General features: G+C 45.6%; 1 protein-coding gene across 4 annotated transcripts; it reads left to right on the top strand.

Annotated features, from left to right (window-relative positions):
- The first annotated feature begins 257 nt into the window (after window positions 1–257).
- On the top strand, window positions 258–24,745 carry Poglut1 (protein O-glucosyltransferase 1). Of its 4 annotated transcripts, none has more exons than XM_075962552.1 (11): window positions 258–415; window positions 841–1,134; window positions 2,418–2,561; window positions 5,575–5,710; window positions 8,805–8,926; window positions 13,329–13,388; window positions 15,522–15,621; window positions 18,050–18,108; window positions 20,152–20,319; window positions 21,992–22,048; window positions 22,937–24,745. In XM_075962552.1, exons 3-11 carry the CDS (start codon window positions 2,467–2,469, stop codon window positions 23,091–23,093), a joined length of 954 nt encoding a protein of 317 aa, XP_075818667.1. In that variant the 5' UTR covers window positions 258–415; window positions 841–1,134; window positions 2,418–2,466; the 3' UTR covers window positions 23,094–24,745. The 4 variants fall into 4 exon arrangements, with proteins under 4 accessions (XP_075818667.1, XP_075818640.1, XP_075818648.1 ...); XM_075962525.1 differs by having other exon boundaries at window positions 260–415; window positions 1,044–1,134; XM_075962533.1 differs by lacking the exon at window positions 22,937–24,745 and adding an exon at window positions 22,581–22,718 and having other exon boundaries at window positions 260–415; window positions 1,044–1,134.
- Window positions 24,746–27,102: the final 2,357 nt, after the last annotated feature.

Here is a 27,102-nt window from a genome sequence, read left to right as displayed (position 1 = left end):
ACTTTGTGACTTGACAGTTTGCATCCATCCATATGCTCAATAAATAAACTGTTTGGTGTTCTGGGATGACCTAGCCTAGTCTCTGTGTGTAGCTGTGGCAAGAAATGTACTCCCTCTGACCTTCATTTTGTTACAAAACGGAAGGAATGACCATTACTAGCAGTGCTATCTTGATTAGCTTCTAGGTGCCTGCAGGGGAGGTGGGGGCGGGGTGCCGGGCAGCCATCTTTGTGTCGGGCAGCTCCCACGTGCCTGGCGTCCGCGGCCACCCCTGTGCAGGGCGGCGCTTCCGCCGGCGTGCAGGCCGGGATCCGCAGTGGCCTGCGGGCGATGGAGCGGCTGGCGGGCTGTCGGCTTGGGCCATGGATGCTGCTATTGCTCCTGCTCCGGGTGCAGGCCCGCCAGAAGGAGTCAGGTGGGCTCCGGGCAGGGCCAAGCCTGCCGCCGCGAATTGGGGTGCGCTTGGTTCCCGAGGCGCTCGCTCCTGCCCCCCGGCGCGCGGAGAATGCCGTGTGGCTGCAGCGCGAGCTGGGCGGCCGGCGTGGGCGGGGGAGAGCAGAGGTGTCTGGGCCTCTGCTGCTTCTATCCCTGGACCCATCTTCCAGAACTGGGGGTGGTAGGGAGAAAGAGGGACGTCCCCTGTGTTTTGCACCCTTTTGAGAGGGAGACTCCTACCTGTTATGGCAGAACAACAGATGAGGGAGGGTTATGTCTAAGACTTTGCATTGGTTCTCTCTCGAAGGGGCTCAGTTTGATTAGGTGAGAATCCTTGTCGAAGTCCACTGTATCCATAGCCGTTTAAGGCCGAACATTAAGCTTGTGACTTTTCCAATTTCTTAGATACCTGATGGCCCAGGTAGAGGAGCAGACTTGACTCAAGCCCCGACAAGTTACACAAAGAATCCTTCTTGGCATTTCGTTTCCACTACTGGGAAAGGAAGGGGATTTCTGCAAGTGTTGGTCTTCTGTTGCTTCTGCCTGCTGCTTGCACATGCGAATGCCAAGGGTATTTTGTTAACTCTCATTTCCTTCACTTTTTGAAGGCTCAAAATGGAAAGTATTTATTGACCAAATTAACAGGGCTTTGGAGAATTATGAACCATGTACAAGTCAAAACTGCAGCTGCTATCACGGGTGAGTTCTTTAATGTGTCCCCGAGAGCTGGATTCTTGACCTAGGGAAACTTTCCAAAGTCCTGCAAGAGATCTTGATGGCAGTTATCAGTGATCTAAGGATGTCGTGAGAGCTGAAGGGGTACCTTAGGTGGCTCTTCCACCATGAGAAAATGCCCTGGGAGGCTCAGTATTCTCCACATGGCCTCTACTTCCTGTGGGATTTAGCAAATGTGCTTTTCTGTTTCACCCACGGACTGAAAACATCTTTGGACCTGATGCTATGTCTTCTCTCTGGTGCTGACCCTTTGCAATTGCTTGTTGAAGGAATGAGCGTATATATCATCTATATAATATAATCAGTATTTCCTCTTGGTTTTTAATCTTTAAGGTATGCAAGTTTGGCCTGGGTTTAGTATAGTAGAAAGATAAGCCCGTGGACAGCAAGCCTGAGGGGTTCTAATCTACGTTTCCCACTGACTACCCCTTATGGCAAGCCATGTCATTCCTCCGAAAGCTCAGATAAACAGCAGTCCTTGCCCTTCGTCTTTCTAAGATTCTTCAAAAATTCTCCTGATGCTAACGATACTTGTTGAAACTTACATGGTGCTGAACTTGAAAAGAGATGTAAAGCAACTGATTTCCTGGTGATTGCAGCCAATGCTGGGGAGCATGAGCCTCGCCGTTAAAATAAAGGAAAATAGGACATCTGTGAGATGGCGGGGCTATGGTCGTGGGTGTGGCATGAATAGGCCATCCAAGGGGAGGGGGGCAAGCCTGATGGAGGAAAGAAGAAGAAACATGGACTTCTTCCTGTTGCTTTGCTATGTTTGACACTTTGCTTTTGTGGTGCTGGAGACCAGACCTAAGACCTTGCCCATGCCAAGCAAGCACTCTTAACTGAACTACGCCTCAGCATGTTGGATTGTGTGTGTTTTGGTATGTTTCTTTCAGGTGTCACTGTGCCTTATTCTGCAAAGTCTGGGTCTCTCACTGAACCAGACTGGGGCCAGCGAGCCTTTGGTGATCTGCCTCTCCACCCTCCACAGGGCTGGGGTTATGGCTGTGTTCACTGATGCTGGGGTTGTGAACTCAGAACCTTGTGCAAGCCCATCTTCCCCAGGTTCTGAGTTTGATCTTTTTTTTTTTCTTTAGTTACCCATAGTGCTTTTAGAAGAGTTGCTCATTCCTATCCATTACTTTCCCCTGTTTAGTTTATTCTTTGAACAAGATGCACTTGGGAATAGACGGAATTTATCGGGATTTCTTGGCCTGCTTTCCTCAATGGTTTCCATTCTTTCACAGCGTCATCCAAGGGGACCTCACTCCTTTCCGAGGTGGTATCTCCAGGAAGATGATGGCTGAGGTGGTCAGGCGGAAGCTAGGGACCCACTACCAGATCATTAAGCACAGATTATTTCGGGAAGATGACTGCATGTTCCCCTCCAGGTAAGATGAAGACGTATCTTCTGGTATCTTCTAAGGATGCTACATGTAGGCTAACGATACTGTCAAGTCCTCCTAGATGCCAACTTAGAAGATTAACGAGTGAATCTTTCCTCCTATTTCAGGAAGTGTGGATAACTCACCTTGCCTGGGATTTTATTTATTTTTTATTACCAGCTATTTTACGCAATCTATTGTACATCATTAATTTTGATGGCATTGGCTCTGCCTTCTGTTTCATTTATTTATTTGTTTGTTTGTTTGTTTGTTGGCCTGGTTTCACAGGCTATGAAGACTAGAGTAATGAAACCTGGTAGTGTAGTAATAAGGGCGGCGGGGCTGCGTCCCCAACACCCCAGCCGCCTGCTCGGCTAGCTTATGCCCCGAAATAATTACACGGACACTGTATTCTTTTAATCACTGCTTGGCCCATGAGCTCTAGCCCTTACTGGCTAATTCTGATATCCCGATCAACCCATTTCTAATAAACTGTAGCACCGGTCTTACCGGGAAGATTCTAGCCTAAGTCCATCCTGGGTCGGAGCTGGGGCATGGCGTCTCTCTGAGGTGTCTGCTCCTGAGAGGAGAGCTGTGGAGTCTGACCTCACTTCCTCTTTCTCCCAGCGTTCTGTTCTGTTTACTCCTCCCACCTATCTCCTAACCAATGAGATGGGCCAAGGCAGTTCCTTTATTAGCCAATGACCTTCCTCCATCATGGTAGGGTAATGTGGGCTACAGGAGAAAGTGAAGCAGAGGGATTTATAAATGTGTGTTGTGAGCCAGGTATTTCTATGCAGGTTTATGACGGCATAGTAATAGCTCACTGTATGGATTTCTTCATTTAGTCCTCTATCAGTGAATATTTAAATTACTCCTTACAAAACCTCTATAAAATCTGACCAATATAAGCTTTACTATGCTTATATATGCATATACCTCTGCGCACACTGGTCATGGACATGTACACGTGTAGGCTGAATTCCCAGAATAGCTAGGCTAAGTACTGTATTTTGTTTTTTGTTTCCCATGCTTTTTAAAGATTTTTAATTAATTCATTTACTAATTTATTTGAGACGGTGTTTCATTATGTAGCTCTGGTTGACCTGGAACTTGCTACGTAGACCAGGCTGGCCTTGAACTCAGAGTTCCACCTGTTTCTTTCTCCATAGCGCTAGGATTGAAGATGTGTGCCACCAAGTCTGACTCTCATGCTCTTAAGTAAACCTTATGCCCTCTACTACAATGCAGCGTATTAGACTTTTAGAATCTTTGTCAATCATATTCTAAAAAGTTATCTGGTCTCATTGACACTTCCTTATTATTAATACATTACATACACAAGTATTTTATGTTTATGAACCATTGATTTTATTTGGTAGTTATCTTCTTACATGTAAAATATGTATGTAATATTTATAAATAATATTTAATAATTATAATTGTAATAATAGACTATAAAATAATAAGAAATAATATTTATTTGGTAGCTATCTCCTTGTGTGTTAAACTGTTTTAGCCTGGCATAGTGGCTGAAATGTTGGGTCTTGGGAGGCAGAGAAGGAAGATGACCAAAAGTTTGAGGCCAGATGGTCTATGTAGTAAGTTCCAGACTAGTCATGTTGCCAGAAAATTCTGATCAGTTGGTGAGCTGCTAGATCTGTCAGCTCCTGGAGTGGTGGCAGTAGGACCTCAAAGGATAGGGCAGAAAGAAGCCAAACATTTTCCCTTTCTTTCAGAAAAATAAATAAGTTCTCTGAGGCTTCTCAGGGAATGCAGTGAGAAAGTGGTGTTTTGGTCTTCATGATTTTATCGGTCTGTTTCTGTCTTGCAGAGCAAGTTTTGATAATGATCTGTATTTAGGTTGAACGTATGAAAGGTTTTCCTTCATCAAGAGCTAACCTTGGAAGAAAGTAAAATGGTACCATTGGTAGTTTGAATGTAATTTGCCCTCATAATCTTATGGAGAGTAGCACTCTTTGGAGGTGTGGCTTTGTTGGAGTGGGTGTGGCCTTGTTGGAGGAAGTGTGTCACTGTGGGGGTGGGCTTTGAGGTTTCTTATGCTTAGAATTCTGCCCAGTGAGTCAGTCAACTTCCTGCTCCCTTCTGGTCAAGCCATAGCCTGCACCACATCTGCCTGCGTGCGTGTCACCTGTCATGACACTCACTACGTCTGCCTGCATGCCACCATACTTTCTGTCCTGATGATAAAGGATTGCACCTCTGAACTATATGCCACCCCAATTAAATACTTTCTTTATAAGAGTTGCCGCTGTCATGGTGTCTCTCCACAGCAGTAAAAACCCTAACTCTGTATGTTAGTCAGCTTCCCGCTACTGCAACAAAACATCTGAGACCAGTAAGCATAGAGGATCGTTTTATTTTGGCTCATGGTTTCAGTCTGGTCAGTTGGCTGTCTTGCTTTGGGGTCTGTGGTTATTCAGGGCAGCATGGAGGGCATGCTGGGTAGAGAAACCTGCTTACACTCCGTTACTTGGGACGGTGAGGATCCCGGGAGGGAGGGAGAGAATGCAACAGCTCACGCTCTCCTTGGAAGCGTGGCTTCTGTGATCCAGAACCACCCTATGTTAACTGTTTACCGTCACCTTCCAGCCGAGGACCAGACATCCCAGCTCCAAGCTATAGCAGTGTCTTCGTGTGGGAAGGAACAGAATTAGGAAATAAGGTCTTCACTTTCTCTATTAAAATTTGCGTCTTTTCTACTGATTAAACTAGTCTGTGTCGTGGGAAGAAAGACCGGGTAACGATCAGAGAAGTGATGTGTGTAGAAGTGGTATTCTCTTCAAAGTTAGGACTGTGGAAGCAATTTAGCTAAGAACAGTAAACTGTGCCTTGTGAAAAGGGGCGTAGTCGCTGTAGAAGCATTGCATTCAGGGGACTGTGCAGTGGGCTGAAGGTCTGGGCACTGGCTTGTTTCACCGTAATGTTAGCATCCTTCCTCGCCCTACAGCTTGCAGGCACGACTCTTGACGATTTTGTGTTTTTGTCTGGTTGACAGGTGTAGTGGTGTGGAACACTTTCTTTTGGCAGTGATTCAGCGTCTCCCAGACATGGAAATGGTCATCAATGTACGAGATTATCCTCAGGTTCCTAAGTGGATGGAGCCAACCATCCCTGTCTTCTCCTTCAGTAAGGTGAGCACAGGAAGGGCCACATGGGAACAGAGGGTGAGATCCTCCGATAGGAGCAAGAGATCTTCATCGGCAGTCTGATGGGTAATGGTGAGGATGAGGCTGGCCATCATCCAGGAATGAACTTGTTCTGTGTTAATTCACAATCACCGAACCACAAGACTGGTGAAATAGAGTTGAAGACCCTATGTAATGTAAGAAGGGTACCTTAGCCTAGTATCTATGGCTAGGGAGAAGGGTGCCTTAGGAGCCTACAGCTCTCACAGGAATCCAGGAAAGCTCACATGCTTAGTTAGGGAGTGCTGTCATTTGAGAAATGTTTCTCATATTCCTATAGTGTATCCAGTAGCCACAGTGCTGAGTATCCTCGGTCCTGTCTTTGTCTGTGTCCCAGGCACTCAGCATAGCCGAAATCTAACATTGAAGGTGCTGAGTAATACATGGTTTGTGTCTAAAGAGTGTATTGTAAAGATGGGCCTAGGGTGACCAAGAAGGTGAGTGAGAGGGAGTTAGGATCCTATTAGGGAGGATAGAAGTGGAGTGACACCTATGGACTTGGAGAATTTGGGGCAGGAAAGCAGCCTGTCTGTACTCAGGCTCATGCAGATGCTGTATTGGCAAGGAGTACCTTCTATAGAAACCAGGTATGAAGCATCCTGAATCGGGTGGGATGGCCGAAAGACAGTGGGTTTAGGACGCCATGGACTTTGAGTGAAGGAACAGGTGCTCTGGTTTGCTTTCTTCAACATAGTATTCTTTTTTCCAAGACAGGGTTTCCTTGTGTAACTGCCCTGGCTACCCTAGAACTTGCTTTGTAGATCAGGCTGGCCTTGAATTACAGACATCCACCTGCTTCTGCCTCCCAGGTGCTGGGATTAAAGGTGTGTGCCACCAATGCCCAGCCAAAGCAGCATTCTTAATTTTTTTCTTTCTTTTCTCTTTTTCCTTTTTGTTTTTGTGTGGGGACAGTTGCACATGGATGTATATGTGTGGACTCTTAGGCCAGAGGTCAATACATGGATGTATGTGTGTGGATTTTGAGGCCAGAGGTCAATACATGGATGTATGTGTGTGGATTCTGAGGCCAGAGGTCAATACATGGATGTATGTGTGTGGGCTCTGAGGCCAGAGCTCAACCATGGGTGTTGTTTCTCAGAGCCATCTGCCTTGTTTTTGAGTCAAGATCTCTCATTGGCCTGGAGCTTACTGACTAGGCTGCCTGGCAGGGCAGCAAGCCCCAGGGGTCTACTGTGTGCCACTGTGCCCAGCTTTTTGTGACTTCAGGGACTGGAACTTGGGTCTTCATGCTTGCAAGACAGACACTTTACCTTTCGGGCCGTCTCCTAGCCGCCCCTCTCTCTTTATCACAGTGTTCTCGAGAGACTTACTTCCTGTGTTTTAAGTGGTTTATGCTGGTTTCTCAAAAGCTGGTTCCAGTGTGATGTCACTTTTATTGCCTTTGTTTTCCTGTTACTTCCCTCCTGGCTCTCACAGTCTCTGACAGCAACATCCAGAGGAGGAATTGCAGTCTGTTGGCTTTGGTTAACTGAGAAGTTCCTACTGAACAACTGCTTTGTTGGAGATGCTTGATGGGTCACCTGGACTTTCTAAGTGCTTGAGAGGAGTTAGGCCTTACACCTGGAGTTGCAGTGGAGAAACAGTGGGTTAAAGGCTTTGTAAGTAGCCACATAATAGAGGCAGCCATAGGGTAGGAACAGAGGATTTTAAACTTTTGCCCAAAAATATGTGTGTTGGACTTGTTGGCTTCGGCCTGTAAGATCCCTGGCTTATCCCAGCACTGAGGAGGCAGAAAGGGAAGGACCACTATATTAGAGGCCAGCCTGGTCTATGATAAGTTCCAGGCCAGCCAGAGTTATTCAGTAAGGTCCTATCTCAGACAAACAAACAAACAAACAAACATCAACGAAAAACAAAAAACAACAGCAAGCACCCCTCACCCATGTATGTGATTAGACTCCTTGCATTCTTCCGTTCTTCCCCTGGTCCTTCTGATCCACGAACAGCCAGTATGAGCTCAACAGGGACACCCACAGTGTGAGGTGACACCAGATCATGACTTACTAGTCATCAGACAGTTTCTTATCAAGCTGTTGTAAGTCATCTTGGGTTTGGAAAATAAATCCATAGGTAGATTTTATTCCCCCATTCCCTGGACATGGAGGCATACAGTGGAGCGCTCACTTCTGGCGAAGAGGAAGAGTCGGCGTTCAGACCACCATGATCGGTGTTATTTCCTGATTCTTACTCTCAGAATACCCCCTGGGAAATAACTCAGAACTGGAAAAGCAGGGGAAACACGAGGATGTAACAGCAGTTACGTTTTGACAGAACTGATTATTCATAATTGGGAATATTATCCTTCCTTCCTCAAAAAAAGAAAAAAACCTCCAGAATTTTAAAGAACTGAAAAACTTGACCTTTAATATGGTTAAAAATTCTGGGATTCAGAGAGTCTGTTACTTTTTTTTACCCCTCAAGACAGGGTTTCACTGTGTAGCCCTGGCTGTCTTAGAACTCACTGTATAGATGTGGCTGGCCTCGAACCCACAGAATTCCACCTGCCACTGCCTCTAGAGTGATGGACTTAAAGGTGTGCACCACCCCAACCCAGCAGATCTGCTATATTTACCCCTGGTAATTCTTGCCTTCTAATGTCTACAGTCTAGGCATAAGAGGTGATGCCTTAGTCAGGCATTGGTGGCGCACGCCCTTAATCCCAGCACTCAGGAGGCAGAGGCAGGCGGATCTCTGAGTTCGAGGCCAGCCTAGTCTACAAGAGCTAGTTACAGGACAGCCAGGGCTGTTGCACAGAGAAACCCTGTCTCAAAAAAGAAAAAAGAAAGAGATGATGTTTTGTGGTGTTGGGTATTGCATTTAGGGCCTCACTTGTTGTCAGTAGGTGCTCTATAAAGTGCTCTGTCATGGACCTGTGTTCTCAGAGCTAACCTCGCAGACAAATGCAGTATTTCCCTGGCACCATGAAGGCCTTTATCCCAACTCTGTATAATGAATACAACTGGCTGCTTCTCATTCTCTCCCAAAACTTACTCAGAATGCCTTTCTGTTTCTGTCAAAGACATCGGAGTACCATGATATCATGTATCCTGCATGGACATTTTGGGAAGGGGGCCCTGCTGTATGGCCACTTTATCCTACTGGTCTTGGACGGTGGGACCTCTTCAGAGAAGATCTGCTAAGGTAGGTCCTTTGGAAAGGTTTTGTTTCTCCCTCGCTGTGAGTTTTCATGGGGTAAGCAGCAGAATACAGTCAGTAATTTAAGATTCCCACCTGGGCTGAGGCGATGGCTTAGTAGGGAGGGTGCCAGCTGTGCAGCCTGAGGATATGAGCTTGGCTATGGAGCATCCACGTAAAACTCAGGCATAGTTGTGTGTGCCTGTAACCCCCAGAGTTCCTGGGACCAGAGACAGGTGGATCCTGGGAGCTCCCTGGCCAGCTCGCCTAGCAAAAATGGCCAGAGCCCTGTCAGTGAAACACCTATCTCGAGGGAATAAAGTCTGACAGCTATGTCTTCTTCTAGCCCCGTTATATGCTCACGCATAGAAAAGTATACACACACACAATATAAAAGTCAGGAGACTGTCACGTAGTATGAGCAGTTTTGTGTGTATATAAGTATTCCTGTCGGGCCCGAGGACACTTACCTTGCAGGCATGAAGCCCAGGATTCGATGCCCAGCACTGCACAGACTGGTCATGGTGGCTCATGCCTGTAATCCCAGCACTGGAGAGGTGGAGGTAGGGGAATCCCAAGTTCAAGACCAACCTCAACCATGTTTGAGGGTAGCCTGGAAATAAGAAGACCCTACTCAAATTTTAGAGATCCCTATCAGAAAGGGCAGAAGACACTATCCTAAATTGTCAGCAGTGCCTCTCAGGGAAGGGTTACAAGAGTCTTTAAGCTTTATTAAGATGATTTTTTATTTTATTTGCATGTTTCCCTACACGTCTGCATATGTACCACATGCACGCCTAAGGTCCCCTAGATAGAAGAGGGCATCAGATCCTCTAGAACTAAGAGTTACAGGTGGTTGTGAGCTGTCATGTGAACACGGAGAACTGAACCCAGATCCTCTGCAAGGGCACCAAGTACTCTTGACCACTGAATCATCTCTCCAGCACCATTTTCTTTTAATTTTTTTTTATTTTAAATATTCTTAAACACAGGGTCTCACTCAGTGCCCCAGCCTGACCCGGAAGTTGTTATGTAGCTCCCAGGCCAGCTCAGACTGGAGCAGCCCTCCCGTTTCACTCTGCCGAGTGCTGGGTTTACAGGCGTGAGCCACCACACTCCGTGCTGTGCGTCGTTATCTTGTTAAGAGAGAATAAATTAAGTGACCTTGCTGTGAGGAAGGGGAGAGAATCTGTTGAACCAGTCTCACTTTGTAACCCAGGCTGTCCTTGAATGTGTAGCTCAGACTGGGCTCAAACCCCTGATCTTCCTGGATACTGGGGTTTGCCTTCCCAAATACCAGCCTTATAGGTAGTTACTGCTCTGTTTGGTTTTTTAAAATTACTTGGAATGTGCTTAATAATTGGTGCTAATGCTGGGTTGTAGTGGACCCTTACATATATTAACGACAAGTATATTCCAAATCCTCGGGACCGAGACATGCCTTGGCCTACTGACTCCATCCTACCAGACTTCTCAGGGTCTGGCCGTCTACACTTCCTAAACTAGCTATATCTTACAGTCATGATTTTCACAGTATCGGGGTTACGCTGGTGGTGCCCTGCCCATGGAGTCTTGCCATGTAAAGCAAGCTCATCTTGAATTTGCCATTGGCCAGCTTCAGTCTACTGAGTGCTGGGATTACAGGCATGTACCACCGTACCTGGCTCATTGGTACTTACTTTTCCAGAAACACAGTCATTATAGGTCGTCTCTAGGATGCAAAGAGGGCAAATAATGTAATTCATCTTGTTCCCAGAGTCTGTTACCTTTACAAATGTGGCTGGAGATTCAGAGGGGGCTGATTAAAACACAGAAGTGCTCTGGAGACGTGGCGTGCCTTCTGTTCCATTGAGCGAGCCTGCTCAGGCTTGGTAATACTGATACTTGGACTGGGTAGTTCTTTGTGGTAAGGAGCTGTCCTGTTCCTTCTGGGATATTTAACATCTCTGACCACTAAATGCCAGTAGCAGTTCCTCAGAAATGTTTCCAGACGTAGCCACATGTCGCGTGGGTAGGTAAGCAAACAGAGACAGTGCCAGTCAGGGCTACAGATGTGGCTCAGCAATAGAACACTTCCCTAGCATGTGCAAGGTACTGGCCGAAGCGTCTAGTGCTGTGAAAAGGGGAGGAGGACCCAGCTACGTGGAGAAATGAATGGACAGTTTCATTTTATTTACTTTTGAGACATACAGCCTAGGTTGACCTCAGATTCCCCTTGTGGTTAATGATGACCTTGACCTAGTCATCTTTCTGCTTTGATTTCCCAAGTGCCGAGCTTGCAGATGCGTGCCAGCACTGTTGGAAGGAAATCCTTTGACAAATTCTTTCTTAGGTTTAACTGATGTGTATGTGTGTTTCTGTGTGTGGGGTTATGCACCAAACGCAGCGCCCTCAGAGGCCAGAAGAGGGTGTTGGGTCTGTGGAGCGGGACAGTTGTTAGCTGTGGAACATGGGTACTGGGAACTGAACTCAGTACCCTCTCAGAGCAGCACATACCCTTATCTGATGAGCCTTCTCTCCAGCCCTGAGGACGTCGTCACTGGAGTCTTCCCCAGCTGCTGTGGGCAGGGGGATTCCAGGTGCTTTTGCAACGCTTTATGCTTTACCACAGACTCTGAAACAAATGTCTGTGTCATTCCCACTAACGACAAAAGGACAAAACCCTCCCATCAGTGGATAGTTTATACTTCGGAGGAATAAGAAATAGTTCTGGCCTTGGGCTGGAGAGTCAGATAAAGTTGTCACAAACAATGGCTACAGTTCTAGCACCCAGGAAGCAGTGGCTGGGGCCTCACGCAAGCTTTAAGATAGCAGAGCTAAGGCGGGGGCTGGATAAATGGCTCAGCGTTTAAGGGCACTGACTGCTCTTTCAGAGGACCGGGGTTCAACTCCCAGCACCTTCATAGCAACTAACAACTGTCTGTAACTCCACACAGACATACATGCAGGAAAAACACCAATGCACATTAGAAAAAGAAAAGTGGGGCTGGAGAGATGACTCAGAGGTTAAGAGCACTGGCTGTTCTTCCAGAGGTCCTGGGTTCAATTCCCAGCAACCACATGGTGGCTCACAACCATCTGTAATGAGATCTGGTGGGTGCCCTCTTCTGGCCTGCAGGCATGACTGAGCAGGACACCATATATATAATAAATAAATAAATTTTAAAAAAAGAAAAGAAAAATGGTTAGCTTCAGCAAAGCAGCGAGCTCTAGGCCAGTAAGGGCTGCACAGTGATAGCCTGGCTCAAGACAAAAAGAAAGTGCTAGCTGGGCCTGGTGGTATATACCTGGTGCAATCCCAGCGCTTGCAAGGCTAAAACAGGAAGGTGGCAAGTTCAAGACCAGCCTGAGCTACTGGGCTACATAGCAAGTCCCAGCCTTGGATACACAATTGAAAAGATAGGACTGGAGATGTCTTTCGTTGGTAGACTGCTTTTCCGGCATGCCTAGAGACCTAGGTGTCTTTCTCAGCACCGCTGGAAACCAGGCAGTGGTGCCATTCACCTGCATCCTGGCACTTGGGAGGCAGAGCAAGGAGACTCAAGAGTGTGAGGCCAGCCTGGACTACATGTAGCCCTTCTGTAAAAAGAAAGGAAAATAAAGGGTTAAAGGATGGACCAGGTTAGCCGAGGGCAGAGGTCTGAGAGCCTTGGAAGGACCAAGCATCGCTCTCAGGTGAGTGGAAACAAGAAGTATGCCACTGTCTGAAATCCTCCTAGACCTCACAAAGTTCACATCCTGTGTTTTTCTGTTTCTGTAATACAGCCCACTGTCCCTCATCTACTCCAGCTCAGCCTTCCCCTACATAGAGGAAGACACTGCATAGACTTCTGTGCAGGGTGGGGGTGTTCCTGCAAGGGCAGTTAAAAGCTATGTGAACTCTAGCAAGGAAGGCTGGTCATGATAATGTCCACTAACTCCTGCCTTTCAGGGACTTCATCTTTCTTAGAGCATCATGAAGCCTTAAGAATCCCAGGGTCCTTTCAGATAGCATAGTACATAACATCTGGTGCTCTTTGATTTATTCCCAAAGCATGAAGCCAGGAAGTGAATTCCCTTTCACTCAGTTCCTTCGCATTTCTTGTCACGTGCTATTTTTATTAATAGCCTTCTCCTCAGAGAGGAAACCCTCACTGCCAGCTCAATGGTCCTATGAATGCCATCTGGACCATGTTTCAGTAAGTTAATGTTAGTGGGTTTGTGAATTTGTAGCTATTCCTGGCAAGCCCCTTCAGAACATCAAAACAGTAATCGAAGGGTTTGTGCTTTTACTCATGGCTTGTTTCAGTAGCCTTGGACAGGTTTATTTAAAGGTACAAAGTTCTGAACTAATATTCAGAAATGGTTAAAACAGATAGTCTAGAAAAAAGCCCCAAAACTAATTTAAAAAAAAAAATTGTATTTTCAGGTCAGCAGCACAGTGGCCATGGGAAAAGAAAAATTCTACAGCATATTTCCGAGGATCAAGGTAATTATGTTTTCTGACCTGTAATAACAATATTCTTCCAAGCAGTGGGTAAAATTATGCAGTCTTGAGGGTCTAATGTATCCTGTTGCTCAAAGGGAAAGCTAAAATAACCAGGAAGTGAACGAGGAGTGATAGCTAGGTGCAGGAGCACACAGCTGTGATCTTGCACTCAAGACGCAGGGGCAGAAATGGATGTGGAATGATGACCAAGCGTGGTGGCACCCATCTGTAATCTTGCAATCCAGAGACAGAAGTAGGACTACAAGCCCCAGGCCTTCCTTGTCTTCAGGATTGGGTTCCAGACCAGCCTGGTCTATAGGTTAAGTTTCAGGCCAGCCTAAATCTCATAGTGGTTTCCAGGCCCACCAGGATTATATGGTGAGACCTGTCTCAAAACAGCCACCATCACCAACAACACGTACTGGCAGGATCTTAAACCTGAGAAGAATCCAGTTGTGCTGGTTAGTTTTTGTCAACTTAACCCAAACTAGAGTCACCTGGGAGGAGAGAACTTCCATTGAGAAAAATACCTCCCTCAGATCACTGTACAGCCATGCCCGTGGGGCAGTTTCTTCTTTGGTGATTGACGTGGGAGGGCCTGTCCCTTGGTGGGCCATGCCTCCCTGGGTATGAGGTCCCAGAAAGGATAAGAAAAGTAGCTAAACATTACCCTGGCTGGAAACGAGCCAATAAGTGACTTTCCTCTGTGGTTCCTTCTTTTGCAAAGTTGCTCCCCAGTTTCCTCAAAAATCAATTGTGATCAGGATATGTAAGCCAATCAGACCTTTCTTCCCCAAGTTGCTTTTGGTCATGGTCTTATCACTACAAAATAAATAAATAAATAAATAAATGAATAAAAAAATAAAACAAAATAGGGCATCAACTATTTGCCGAATCACTCACAATTAAACTGGAATTCAAAGAAGTCAAGTCCCCAACAGTTAACTCAGTCTTTGTAGCATGTAATTACTGTGGTCTTGTCTTTTTTTTCATTTGTGTATATTTTGAGACAGGGTCTCACTTTGTAGACCTGACTGGCCTGGAGCTCTCTATATAGTTCAGACTGGCCTTGAACTCACAGAGATCCTCCTTGGCCTCATGAATACTGGGATTAAAGATATGTGCTTCTATGCCTAGCTTGTTTTCAAATTTAAATACTATATTGGTTTTCAACTTTAAATATTATATATTCATGGTTGGCAACCAAGAATAGCCATCACAGTGCACGACAAAGGCCGTGTAGCTATTTTTTTGGTGAGTGGTGGTTATGTAGCCACACAGCTGTAAAAGGCAATGATGATAGGTATTGGTTGAACCGTCTAAAAAAAGAAAACTATTCCCTGAAATAGAGCTGTGGTGACTAGAACATCAGTGCCTTAGGGTTACTGTGATGAAACACCATGACCAAAAGCAACTCGGGGAGGAAAGAGTTTATTTCCTTCACAGTTCCACGGAACGGTTCATCATCAAAAGCCAGGAACTTACAGCTAGGAACCTGGAGGCAGGAACTGATGCAGTGGCTGCAAAGGAGTGCTACTTACTGGCCTGCACAGCCTGCTTTCTTACAGAAAGCAGCCCAGGGATGGCACAGCCCACAATGGGCTGGGCCCGCCCCCATTGATCACTGATTAAGAAAATGCCTTACAGCCAGATCTTAGGGTGACATGTCCTTAACTGAGGCTCTCTCCTCTCTGATGACTCTAGCTTACAACAAGTTGACGTAAACCTAGCCAGTACAATCATATTGACCAGATGCAGGCCATATGTGGTGGCGCATACTTATAATCCCAGTGCCTGGGAGATACCAATCAGGATCAGGAATTGAAGGCCACATTGGCTATATGGTTAGTTCGAGGGTAGCCTGGACTACATGCAATCCTGTTTCAAAACAGTAAAACTGGATGTAAGTAAAGAAAGACTCAATACTTCCCATCTTTGATGTGTAAATTGGGAGTAGCCTGAACCACCAAAATGTTGCACTACCCACGATACCCTCCCTTTACTGTACCAGACCCAGAGAATTACCCCATCTGTGCCAGCAGCCACCTCCCTGGCCAGTGCTGCTCACCTTTTAGGGACTTGGGACATTATGGTGTAGGCCACATAGATTTATGTTCTGTATTTTCTCCGTAGGACAAGCCCAGAAAGAGATCCCCTTATTCTTCTGTCTCGGAAAAATCCCAAACTCGTTGATGCAGAATACACCAAAAACCAGGCCTGGAAATCTATGAAAGTAATCAGCCGCCCTCTGACCAGAACCACAGCAGTGGTGACTCTGCGAGCAGTGGCAGCCGGGTAGAATTTCAGATTAGGTGTCCGCTCAGCGGTGAGATGACCGTGGAGCAAGTTCCGTGCACCAGCATTAGCGCGTCTGTAACACTCTGTCTTCAGACTTCACTCACGGTGCTGTGCCGAGTGTGTCAGCCACTCGGCCAGATAGGAAATGTGGGTCTGCCCAGGTCATTACTGCATGGCCTGCAGTAACGGTGAAAGGAGCAGGCAGCTTCACAACATGACTATTTCCTAGTTATTTATGGACACCAAAAATTTGAATTTCATGTGAGATTTGAATTTCATGTCTTTTCTTTTTTCTTTCTTTTTTTTTTGAGACAGGGTGTCACTACGTGTCTCTAGCTATACTGGAACTTACTAGATCAAGCTGGCCTCGAACTCATAGAGATCAGCTTGCCTCTCTCTGCCTCCCAAGTGATGGGACTGAAGTTGCATGTCACTATACCTGCAGTTCATGTTATTTTTACATACCAAAGATATATTTCTTTCTCCTTTTCCCCCAGTCCCTTGAAAATGTGAGAATATCTAGAACACGAGTTCTATGCCATCACATGCCGGGCTGGATTTGGTCTGTGGGCTATAGTTCAGCAACCCCTGGTTTAGATGAATGGTTCTCAGTGGCTGTAGAGTAAAACCTACGAGCTTAAACAGTGCGTTAAATGACTAAGTGTCTGGGGCCAGAGTTCCAGGAATCTTCATTTCCTTAAAAGATGAAAAATGTGACCTTTAGTTTTAAGGTCCATCTGTCCTGACTGTGACTTCTTGTCTTAAGTAAGAATTTAAAGTCCTAATTTTCTCATTTACAATTTCAACACAGCGTATGAGAAAAAAGGTTTAAGCTTCATGGAGAAAAACCCAGTGTATATCTGAAATTATTTGCATAAATTTTATTTATACATTTTCATTGTTGCCATAGTGGGGATCAAACCTTAGAGCGCTAGACAGACACTCTACTTGAGCTACACCATTAGCCTGTTTTGTTTTTAATTTAAATTTTTTGTTTTAGCCGGACGGTGGTGGCACATGTCTTTAATCCCAGCGCTCGGGAGGCAGAGATAGGCAGATCTTTGTGAGTTTGAGGTCAGCCTGGTCTACAGAGCTAGTTCCAGGACAGGCTCCAAAGCTACAGAGAAAGCCTGTCTTGAAAAAAAATGTATAATATGTATGAGTGTTTTGCCTGCATGTATGTATGTAAGAGTACATGTATGTGTGCCTGGTGCCTGCAGAAGACGGTGCTAGAGTTATAGACAGTTGTGAGCTGCCATGAGGAAGCTTGGAATTGAGCTCAGGTCCTCTGTAAGAGCAGCAAGTACTCTTAACTACTGAGCCCTCTCCAGCCCCACCCTTAGCCTGTCTTATGCAGTTTTAGTCAAACTGGAGCAAAGGAGTTTAAGAAACCTTAACACAAATATGCACAGGAATTCAAGAGCATCCACAGTTAGTGACTTTGAGCCTAACCGGGCTCTGAAACCCTGTCTCAAAACCTAAACTAAGCAGGAGAAGGGTAGCACCAGCAAAGAGATGAAGAACCATTCATTTAAACCAGGAATTGCTAACAGATGAAATCCAAGCTACCATGCTCTAGCTGTTCCCACACTTTGATTCATCACACAGGTTGTTAGCATCCTCCTGTAGAGGGGACGGTGAAGCAAACAGGCAAGAGCAGGCCGGAGGCGCATGGACAGCTCCCGGTGACTGCTGCCAAGTGGGGACGGGAGCTTGCTTTGCTAGGTCTTTGTTATCGTTACTGTCCTTCAGGAAAATTTAGAAATCTGGATTTTCATGAATGATTAATTGATTGATTGATTGATTGATTGATTGAATTTGAGATAGGGTCTTCAGTAGCCTAAGCTGGCCTTAAACTTTTGATGCAACTTAGGGTGGTGTTGAACTGATCCTCCCGACTCCACCTTCACTTGAACTTCAACAGTAAAATCCCCCATTGGGATTACAGGCATGGTGTGGGCTTTTGTGAGAAATCTCATGCCACCTAGTGAAATGTTAGCAGAGGCTCAATGACTGTCTCTGGGAGTTCCGGCTGTGAGCTCCATTAGTCAGCGCTGGTGACTGTGTGTGTGTAGTTCCCACGGAGGGAGGTGCGCGATGCACCACAGCCTCTTAGTCCAAAGGAAGGTAGCCTGACTTCAGGTGAGTTCAGACTCAAACCAAACAGACCTGAGTCCAAACTATTTGCTATTAAGATAACATGACACCGAGCAAGTTCCCACTGGAAACCTTGGGCTCCTCAGTGGTCTGGTGAGAAGGATAACGCCTCCTGGGTGTATTTTGTTCATCACGATGCTTCAATGAGGTGATGATGGTGAAATGTTTTAACAGTGCTAGTGGTGAGAACTTCTTTTCACCTACAGGATACCTTGGGAAAGCCAGCTGCTAAGGATGTTCACCTGGTGGATCACTGCAAATACAAGTAAGGCTTCCAGTTACTTATGTCTGTATTGCTTTCTAAACTCTTCACTTTGGAGACTTTCATCTCAAGTGTTAGTTAATTTGGTTGGCTTTCCCTGAGGCATGCAGTGCACTGACTTGAGTTAATTACCGTTCATTAAAGTGGCAGGATCACCTCTCCACCGCCCTCCTCCCAACAGTTAGATTACATATTTGCCATAGTGACGCATGTTACAATGCGGAGCTCCAGGTACAACTTGGCATTGGAGCATGTGCATGATGGAGGCCCTAGGTTCATTCCCATCATTACAACAAACAGGCAAACTGAGGCTGGGAGGAGGATTGAACTGGGACTCGGGAGTGAGGCCGTTTGGTTATACCCAGTGGAACTTGCAGGATGGTGCTCCTCTGTTGGAGACGCCCACTGAATGAGCAATGCTGAGACGAGAGCAGTCTTCTCAGAGGTCTCTGCGGTCCTCTCAGAGCTCTCTGCGGTCTTCTCAGTCTCTGCGGTCCTCTCAGAGCTCTCTGCGGGGAACATCTTCTCGAGGACTGCTTAGCTTAGACTTGTCTCCCTGTGCCTTGGAAGAAGAGGTGATATCCAGAAGACGGCCTGTCTGTGGCCTGGTGGACTGATGAGGGGAACAAAGATTTGGGAGCCTGACACCGTATATAACTCAGTATGTAGCCGGGGTGAGCTTGAGCTTCTGCTGCTTCTGTCTCCACCTCTCCGAGGCTGGGATCGTAGGTGTGTTCCACCGTATGGAACACGTGGAGTTCTTTACTCTTTTCAAAGCGTATTTTTTACATTTATTATTTTGTGTGGGTGCTTGGGTGCCATTGCATACACGTGGAGGTCCTACTACAACTCAGTAGGATCTGTTCTCCCCTTCACTCTCCAGGCTCTGAAGATGTGATGCAGGCCTCAGGCTTGGTGGCGAGCACCTGCTGAGCCACTTTACAGCCCAGTTTTATTACTTTTGGTTTTAATGTATATCATTATTACTTCATACACACACACACATATATATATATATATATATATATATATATGTCTAAAATCTATAAAAACAAAACCAAACCTATTATTCTTCCTGATCTTATCTGTTTTCTACCTAGCACATAGCTACTGGTCCCACATAACTCTCTGGAGAAATTATTTCTTTTGTTTAGCTGATATTCCTGAAACAACCCAGGAAAAGCAAGGAATTTATGGAAACTGCACAGATATATACTGATGTGGTTTTGAAGACTGAGAATAGGGCATGGTGGCTCAATCCCTACAGCCTCAGCACTTGGGGGAATGAGGCAGGAGGATTTCTGAGTCTAAGTCTAGTTTAAGGTAAAGCGCAAGACTATGTTATGGTTAGGGTTTCTTTCTTTCTTTTTTTTTTCGAGACAGGGTTTCTCTGTGGTTTTGAAGCCTGTCCTGGAACTATCTTTTGTAGACCAGGCTGGTCTCGAACTCACAGAGATCCGCCTGCCTCTGCCTCCCGAGTGCTGGGATTAAAGGCGTGCGCCACCACTGCCCGGCCTATGGTTAGGGTTTTTATTACTGTAGTAAAATACCATGACCAAAAAGCACTTGAGGAGAAAGGCTTTATTTCAGTTTCTAGCCTGCAGTCCATCATCCAGGGGATTCAGGGCAGGAACTCAAGGTAGGAACCTAGAGCCAGGTACTGAAGCAGAGGCCATAGAGGAGGACTAATTACTGGATTGTTGCCTATGGCCTGCTAAGCCTGCCTCCTTATATGACCCGGAATAGCCTGCCCACGGGCGGCATCACCCCCACGAGCTGGGCTCTCCCATGCCAATCACTAATCGATGAAACGCCCCTACTGACTTGCCTATAGGTAAACTGATAGCGGAGTCTTCTCAACTGAGTCCTTCCCAAGTGATTCTAGTTGGTGTCAAGGTGACAACTAACCAAAAAGGAACGAATTATAAAAGGGAAGGAGGGAGACCCTAAGACAGAGCAGGAGTGAGGGAATGGTGTGGAGAAGGGGGAGGTATTCTTTGTGGCGGCAGCTGCGGAAAGTGAAGTGTGCTGTCTTCTCTTTCTCAGGTATCTGTTTAATTTCCGAGGTGTAGCTGCAAGTTTCCGGTTCAAACATCTCTTCTTGTGTGGTTCGCTGGTCTTCCATGTTGGTGATGAGTGGGTTGAATTCTTCTACCCACAGTTAAAGCCATGGGTTCACTACATCCCAGTCAAAACAGACCTCTCCAATGTTCAGTAAGCACTTACCTCCCAACCTCAGTTTCCTATGGCCATTTTCTCCTAAGTCTCTTAAGTGACTACTTATGTTTCCTCAGGGTGATTTCATTTTCAATTTTCAATGAAATCTCCCCCCGCCCCCCATACACACTGTATACTGCTGTGTATTATCCAGGCAGGGATACATGGGATTGAACTTGAAAAGTGCTTTAATTCACAGTGCTGATTCTAACGTAATGTGTACGTGAAGTGAGAGGCTTTGCTCTTTCAACAACTGAAGATAGATTTGGCCTTGTTATGTTGTTGGTTAGTGAAGCCTTAGCCGAGTCTTTCATGATGGGAGACAGAAAGAGGTGTGGAGAAGGGCCAGGAATGGGAACCAGTTCCCTCCTCTGGCTAGAACAAGAATTTGGAGAGCAAGTTGGAAATTAAATTTTTTTATTTATTTGTGTGTGTGTGTGTGTGTGTGTTGGGGGAAACACTTGTCAGCGAGCATATGCACATGCCATTGTATATGTAGTCGTCAGAGAATAACTCCAGGAGTCTGGTCTTGCCTTCTGCTTGTCTCGGCAACTGTGATGTACACTCCAGGCTGACTGGCTCTCGGGCTTCTTGGTGACTCTCCTGTCCCTGCCTCCTGCTGAGATAACAAGATTGCCACCACATCCAGTTTTCATATGGGTTCCAGGGTAGACTTTTCTTGTCAGGCTGTTGCTGCCACCTGCTGAGCCATTTTTCTGGCCCCAGAAATGATTTTTTTGTTTTTTGTTCTCTTTTTTGTTTTGTTTTTTGTTTTTTTGAGACAGAGTTTCTTTGTAGCTTTGGAGCCTGTCTGGAACTAGCTTGTATAGATCAGGCTGGCCTCGAAATCACAGAGACTCGCCTGCCTCTGCCTTCCGAGTGCTGGGATTAAAAGTGTGCACCACCACTTCCCGGCTAGAAATTATTTATTATACTTGGTTTATTATGATTATTGTAACAATCTTACTTTAACTTGTATTTTTTTCCCTTTGTCTTTTGTATTTTTTGAGATACCATTTTATGTAACTCAGGCTGTCTTCAAACTTGCTATATAGTTGGGGTGGCCTTGAACTCCTGATCCTCCTGCTTCTGCCTCCTGTGTGCTGGGATTATCAGCATACACCATGCCCCATCATTCCTGGCTTTGTATATTGAGGTTTTATCTTTGCTGTTACTTTAGCTCTTTAGGCAGGCACCCTGATAGCTTTGTTTTAAAGAAATCATCTACAACCTACTTATCTACAGATGTATCTATTGTCTTTCTTACTTGGTATTATGAGTGTGGTTTATATTTTAAAAGCTCAAGATGTGTGTGTGTGTGTGTGTGTGTGTGTGTGTGTGTGGTGCATGTGTGTTTGTTCATGTGTATATGAAGAACAGAGGTCAACCTTAGGTGGTGTTCTTCAGGGGCCAAACCTTTTGTTCTCTTTGAGACAGAATCTCTTCCTGGGACCTTGTGCTCGCTTATTAGAATTGGCTGGCTGACCACAGCTCCAGGGATCCACTGGTCTCCACCTTACTAGCACAGGAATCAAAAGCACAAGCCACCATTCTAGGCTTCTTCCGTGGTACTGGTGTTGAACACGGGTCCCTGTGCTTGCATGGCTGACTCGCTAGCAGCAGAGCCACCTTCCCAGCCTCTACAGTGTCATGGTTCTTGTCATTTTAGGGAGCTGTTGGAATTTGTAAAAGCAAATGATGATATTGCTCAGGAAATTGCTAAAAGGTAAGCTCTATTCATTTGTCCTTTTTTGTCCTCATCTGTCCTAAAGCTTTCTAAATAGAGTTACATGATAATGTCCATACCTCAGCTTCATTACAAAGGTAACCCAGAGTTAAAGCGGTCCTGGAGCCAAATACACAGTCCACAATTGCTCCCCCTTTTACACAAATAGATTTCAGTCTTTTACGGTTCATTTTACTTTTAAATTGTATGTCTGTGTCTGGGTATGTGCACATCAGGGCTGGTGTCCAGGTCAGAGGCATCAGCCCCCTGGCACTGGAGATAAAGCAGTATGAGCTGGTCCTTTGCCAGAGCAGTACACCCTTAACCATTGCACCCTCTCTCCAAGCCCCAGACCTCAGTCTTTGAGGAACTAAGACAGATGTTTTTAGCTGAGCGTGATGACTCACACCTGTAACCCCAGCAACAGAGAGACTGAGTCAAGAGAACTGCTTTGAGTTCTAGACCAACCATTTGTAGGCTTGTTATTTTTAAAGCTTATGATGTAAAATGCTCTTGTTAATCTTATCTCTAGGGGAAGCAGGTTCATCATCCATCAGGGCTGTGAAGTGAATTTTAGGCTATCCTGAAGTAAAAAGTAAGACATCTCAAAATTCCAAATCACACCAAGACAAAACAACAATGACAAACTTAAGTGTTTATAATGAATATTGGCTGGTAATAATGCTTGTTTTTGGAAACAAACATTAAGTTCTATTGCTAAATACATACATAGGGATAGGACAGTTACAGGGTTGGTTGTGAGGTGCAGGTGAATTAAATCAAATAGAATACTCAGAACAAGGCTCATGGTAAAGCAGCCTAACCATTTGTAGGCTTGTTATTTTTAAAGCTTATGATGTAAAATGCTCTTGTTAATCTTATCTCTAGAGGAAGCAGGTTCATCATCCACCATTTGCAGATGGACGACATCACCTGTTACTGGGAGAACCTCTTGACTGAATACTCCAAGTTCCTGTCCTATAATGTAACACGAAGGAAAGAATATGGTCAGATCATTCCCAGACTTCTGAAAACTGAACTGTAGTCATCATCGGAGGGCCGGAATCTTGACAGCGGATCTGTGACGTTCTGTGGTGACATGTGTACCATGAGCGTGACAACTAGACTTTGAACACCTTTGGCCAAGCCAAACTTCTAGTTTTCCTTATCATGTTGTATCTGAAGGGAGTAACAAGAACGATCTAAAATGTGCGTGATGAACAGCTCTCCGAAATCATGAAAGACGGATTTGGAACTGCATTCCAACCTTCATTTTTCTCATGACCAATCACAGCGTGTGCCTCAGGTCATCTCCATGTATCCTCACTGTGAAACTGACTGGCTCCCTGTGAAGACGCCCTTTGTTCTGTTATTTGGAGCAGACCATCCATCGTTTGGTATAATTCATATTTGCAACTTTGAAGTTATTCTAGGCTTGATGTCTGTTGCTTTATTTTAATGTAGAAATCCTATGGGGTTTGTGAAAAGTACCGCAGTGACCATTTCCTGAAGAGTCAAAGGAAGCAATGGCTGTGCCGTGCAGCGCTGTTGGCGTTCTCTTTTATAGAAGCATAAATTCTTTGGCCCTCAGGAGGTTTCTATAATGCTTCAATTGCATGAGTAAGTTTTGCAATTGGGTTTCAAGTGCCCATTTTGTGCCTTCATGCCCTTTTTATTCTCTCTCTAAAGGAGAGAGATTTCTTAATACATTTAGGAAGCAATCTTGTTAAAAAAACAAAACGAAACAATGTCCCTGTTATCCTGACACTTCGGAAGTAGAGGCCGGAGGATGAGTTCATGGCCACCATCAGCTACACAAGGGTTCAAGGACAGTCTGACTACACAAGGGCCTGTCTCATAAGCCTTTGATTTTGCCTTCTTAAGTTAGCAGCAGCAGGACCATCTCAGTTTGCAGAGACCCTGATCTTCATATGTGAACACATCATGAAGTGTCAATTCATAGAGCACTTATAGCTGTCATTTTTACTCCTACAAGAGGTATTTTAGTGTAAATCATCATTGGAGTACTTCCTTATTTCCCTTCTGAAACACATGTATGGACAGTTAGTTCAAGCTACATTTCCGACATCACCTCTCTGGGCTTCATTCTTGGTCGCTAGGGACTATTGTAACAGTCTGCTCGTGCCTGTATGATACGCTGTCACGCTGCGGTGCAGTTACTTGGCTGTTTCTTCCGCTGTTCCGTAAGCTTATTGATGGTGAGAACGATGTTTCGCTGCTCTTGGTGTCCCCGTTATCTAGCACAGTGCCTCACACAGAACAGTTACTGAAGAACCGTGGGGGGAGGGGGGGGGGATGGACTGACACAGTCACCTGACTTAACTAAATTCTATTTTTAAATTGCTCTGTTACTGACTGCGGAGTGGATGAGATGCATTAGAAGAAATGGATGAATACAGATCGTCTCTTGCCCTCTTGAGTAGCAAGGGGTATCTTTGTTTTGAAAACAACAAAAGTCCCTTGGGTTTTATACTGTTCTGTGTCCCTCAGTGCACATGAGAATGACGTGTAACACTGTAAAGTGAATGCTTTTGGAAATAGTTTGTGTGCTCATACTTGGGGAGATTTTGTTAGCCTTCATGCTAGCTCAGCTCCAAACTTACCATTTTCTCCTCAGAAAAATTCATCCTCTCTACTGTGGAAAAGGTATAACCAAATATAATGTGTTTTCTAAGAGTTGTACTTGGTGAACCTGCCCAAGGGAACCTGCCGACTCAAGAGAAAATTGACAACAGGAAAAGCTGTTGGGTTTAGAATTCAGCTCCATGGGCTGGGGAACAAGGAGTGATTGGTTCCAAGCAGTGATGATTGAGATCCGTCACTGTTGGCTACCCTGTTTGCAAGCTATGTCCTGAGGATGAAAGAGCGGTGTGTTAAAGTGAGCTTTGATCACTCCTCCACGACAGCCTTGTGACTTTGAGACCCTTCAGAATGATCAGAGTACAGGAGAGGCAGAGTACTTTCCTGTGGAACAAGAAGGTAAGCTCTGATGGCCTGGGAAATATGGGAGGCTGACCCAGGAAGAGAGTTGGAGAGAGATGAGCAAGAGCAGGAACGGGGAGCAGAAGCCAAGGTCCGAGGTAGCAAAGGCAACTTTACAAATGAATTGTTGAGGCTGGAAAATAGCTTGTCTGGCATAGGCTCAGTTCCCAGTACCGCCTAATACAACAAAATCAGTCTGTAGGGTTAGTGGAATGTATCTGTTATCATTTGTGTCTGTCTACAGGGCACAGGATCCTGGGGATATTTGAGTTATATGTAAATGATTTTGTCAATGTCTGTCCAGCCTTTGCCCTGTCCCCATTCGGAGGCTACCCTGATTCCAGAATGACTCTAGCTCCAGATCTGAGGATCAGTCCCAAGACCTCAAGAATGGAATGGCAGATCAATGAGAACACTCAGCTTTTCCTTCAGGTCAGGCAGACAGGCAATACAACCATTTGTTGGTCTTACCAGCCTTATGACCTTCACCCCAGTGCCCACCTTTAAAAAAAAAAGAGGGGGGACACCAAACAGGTGCGAACTAGAGCCAGGTATTAGGATCTCAATTCTTTATTCAACAGATAATTACTTGAAGCAGGCAGATCTCTGAGTTTGAGGCCAGCCTGTTCTATAAAGTATAGAACAGCCAAGGCTACACAGAGAAATGGGGGTGGGGGTGGAAATAACAGCTCCTTCGGGTTAAACACAGATTGGTGATCCAGAAGGGCAGAGATGAATGTTCAGCTTCAGTCCTCTTGAGAGAACTCAGCAGACAGGAAATGACGACACTGCAGTAAGTGTTGACAGGTGTTTCTGGCCCTCATCTTAGAGGTGTCCCACAGTCGGCTCCCCAAATCCTACTTACTATATATACACAGATCTTGTGAAAGTTCCTAATTAATTAATTAGTGCCCTATGGAGGTGGCTGCAGAGCACCACTGAGCTGTGTATCCAGCCGGGTACTTTAACTAGAAAAGAAGGAAGTAGGTGAAGGAGTACGCAAAGAATATGGGATACGTGCTAACTGCCGAGGATTACATATTACACAAACCAACTGGGAATATTTTACCTTGGTGAACTTTTTTTTGCCTTGGCGGTTTGCTTAAAAAAAAAAAAAAAGTAGGGGCTGGAAAGACGGTTCAGCATGCAGTTAAGAGCATCGACATTTTTTCCAGAAGTCCCCCAGTTCGATTCCCATGAACCACTTAGTGGTTTACAGTCATCTGTAGTGGGATCTGATGCCCTCTTCTGGCCTTTAGGTGTATATGCGAATAGAGAACAATTTACACTTGAAAAAAAAAATGTGTGCGGGTGCGCCCTCGGGAGTCCTGAACTGGTATGGTACGCTGGAACTGGAGTACAGGTGGTTGTGATATTCCTGATATAAGTGCTGGGAACCATGCTGTGGTCTTGTGAAGCCCGGGCTGGTCGGCCTCATCATGTATGGCCAAATCAGGACTCCTGCACCATTTCCTAAAGGCTTAAATTCCAGTCTTGGGACACTTCATCCAATGAGAGGGCATTGCAATGAAAGCTAGACTTCGAAGCACATGTTCTTAGCAGAAGGTAATAGGAAATAATAGTTCCAGTTATTAAACGATTAAAATTCTAGATCTTTTGCCCTCTCAGAGTAATAAGCCTATGAATACTTGTATCGGAACCCACGCTATAAAAAAATGCCCAGAGCTGATGCTTCAAAAAGCCTTCTCAAATCTTGGAGCTATACGGCTGCCCCTAATGCCAGGGCAAGGGTGAACTCTGCTCGGTCCACCAGAGAAGCTTGGTGAAGCTTGGGCTTGGCACATCGCCTCTCTCTTTCCGCAAGCCATTTGCACTGCATAAAGTACTGTTGCCTTCTGCGTGGGCTTTCTGTATCTTAAACGAGTCACCTCACTTAAATCCGTGAGCATCTTACGCTGAGCGGAGCCCGCCCCAGACCAACTGACTCGACCAAAGACCTTAGCATCTCATTGAAAAGATACCGCCGCCGCCAACTCACTTCCGGGGCACGACCGTCACACACCCTCCCCTGAGCGGAAGAGCTTTCAGCC

The sequence above is a fragment of the Microtus pennsylvanicus genome, chromosome 1, assembly GCF_037038515.1.
Source record: "Microtus pennsylvanicus isolate mMicPen1 chromosome 1, mMicPen1.hap1, whole genome shotgun sequence".
NCBI classification, from domain to species: Eukaryota; Metazoa; Chordata; class Mammalia; order Rodentia; family Cricetidae; genus Microtus; species Microtus pennsylvanicus.
Note: the sequence above shows the minus strand (reverse complement) of the source record. Positions and strands in the feature narration are given on the sequence as shown.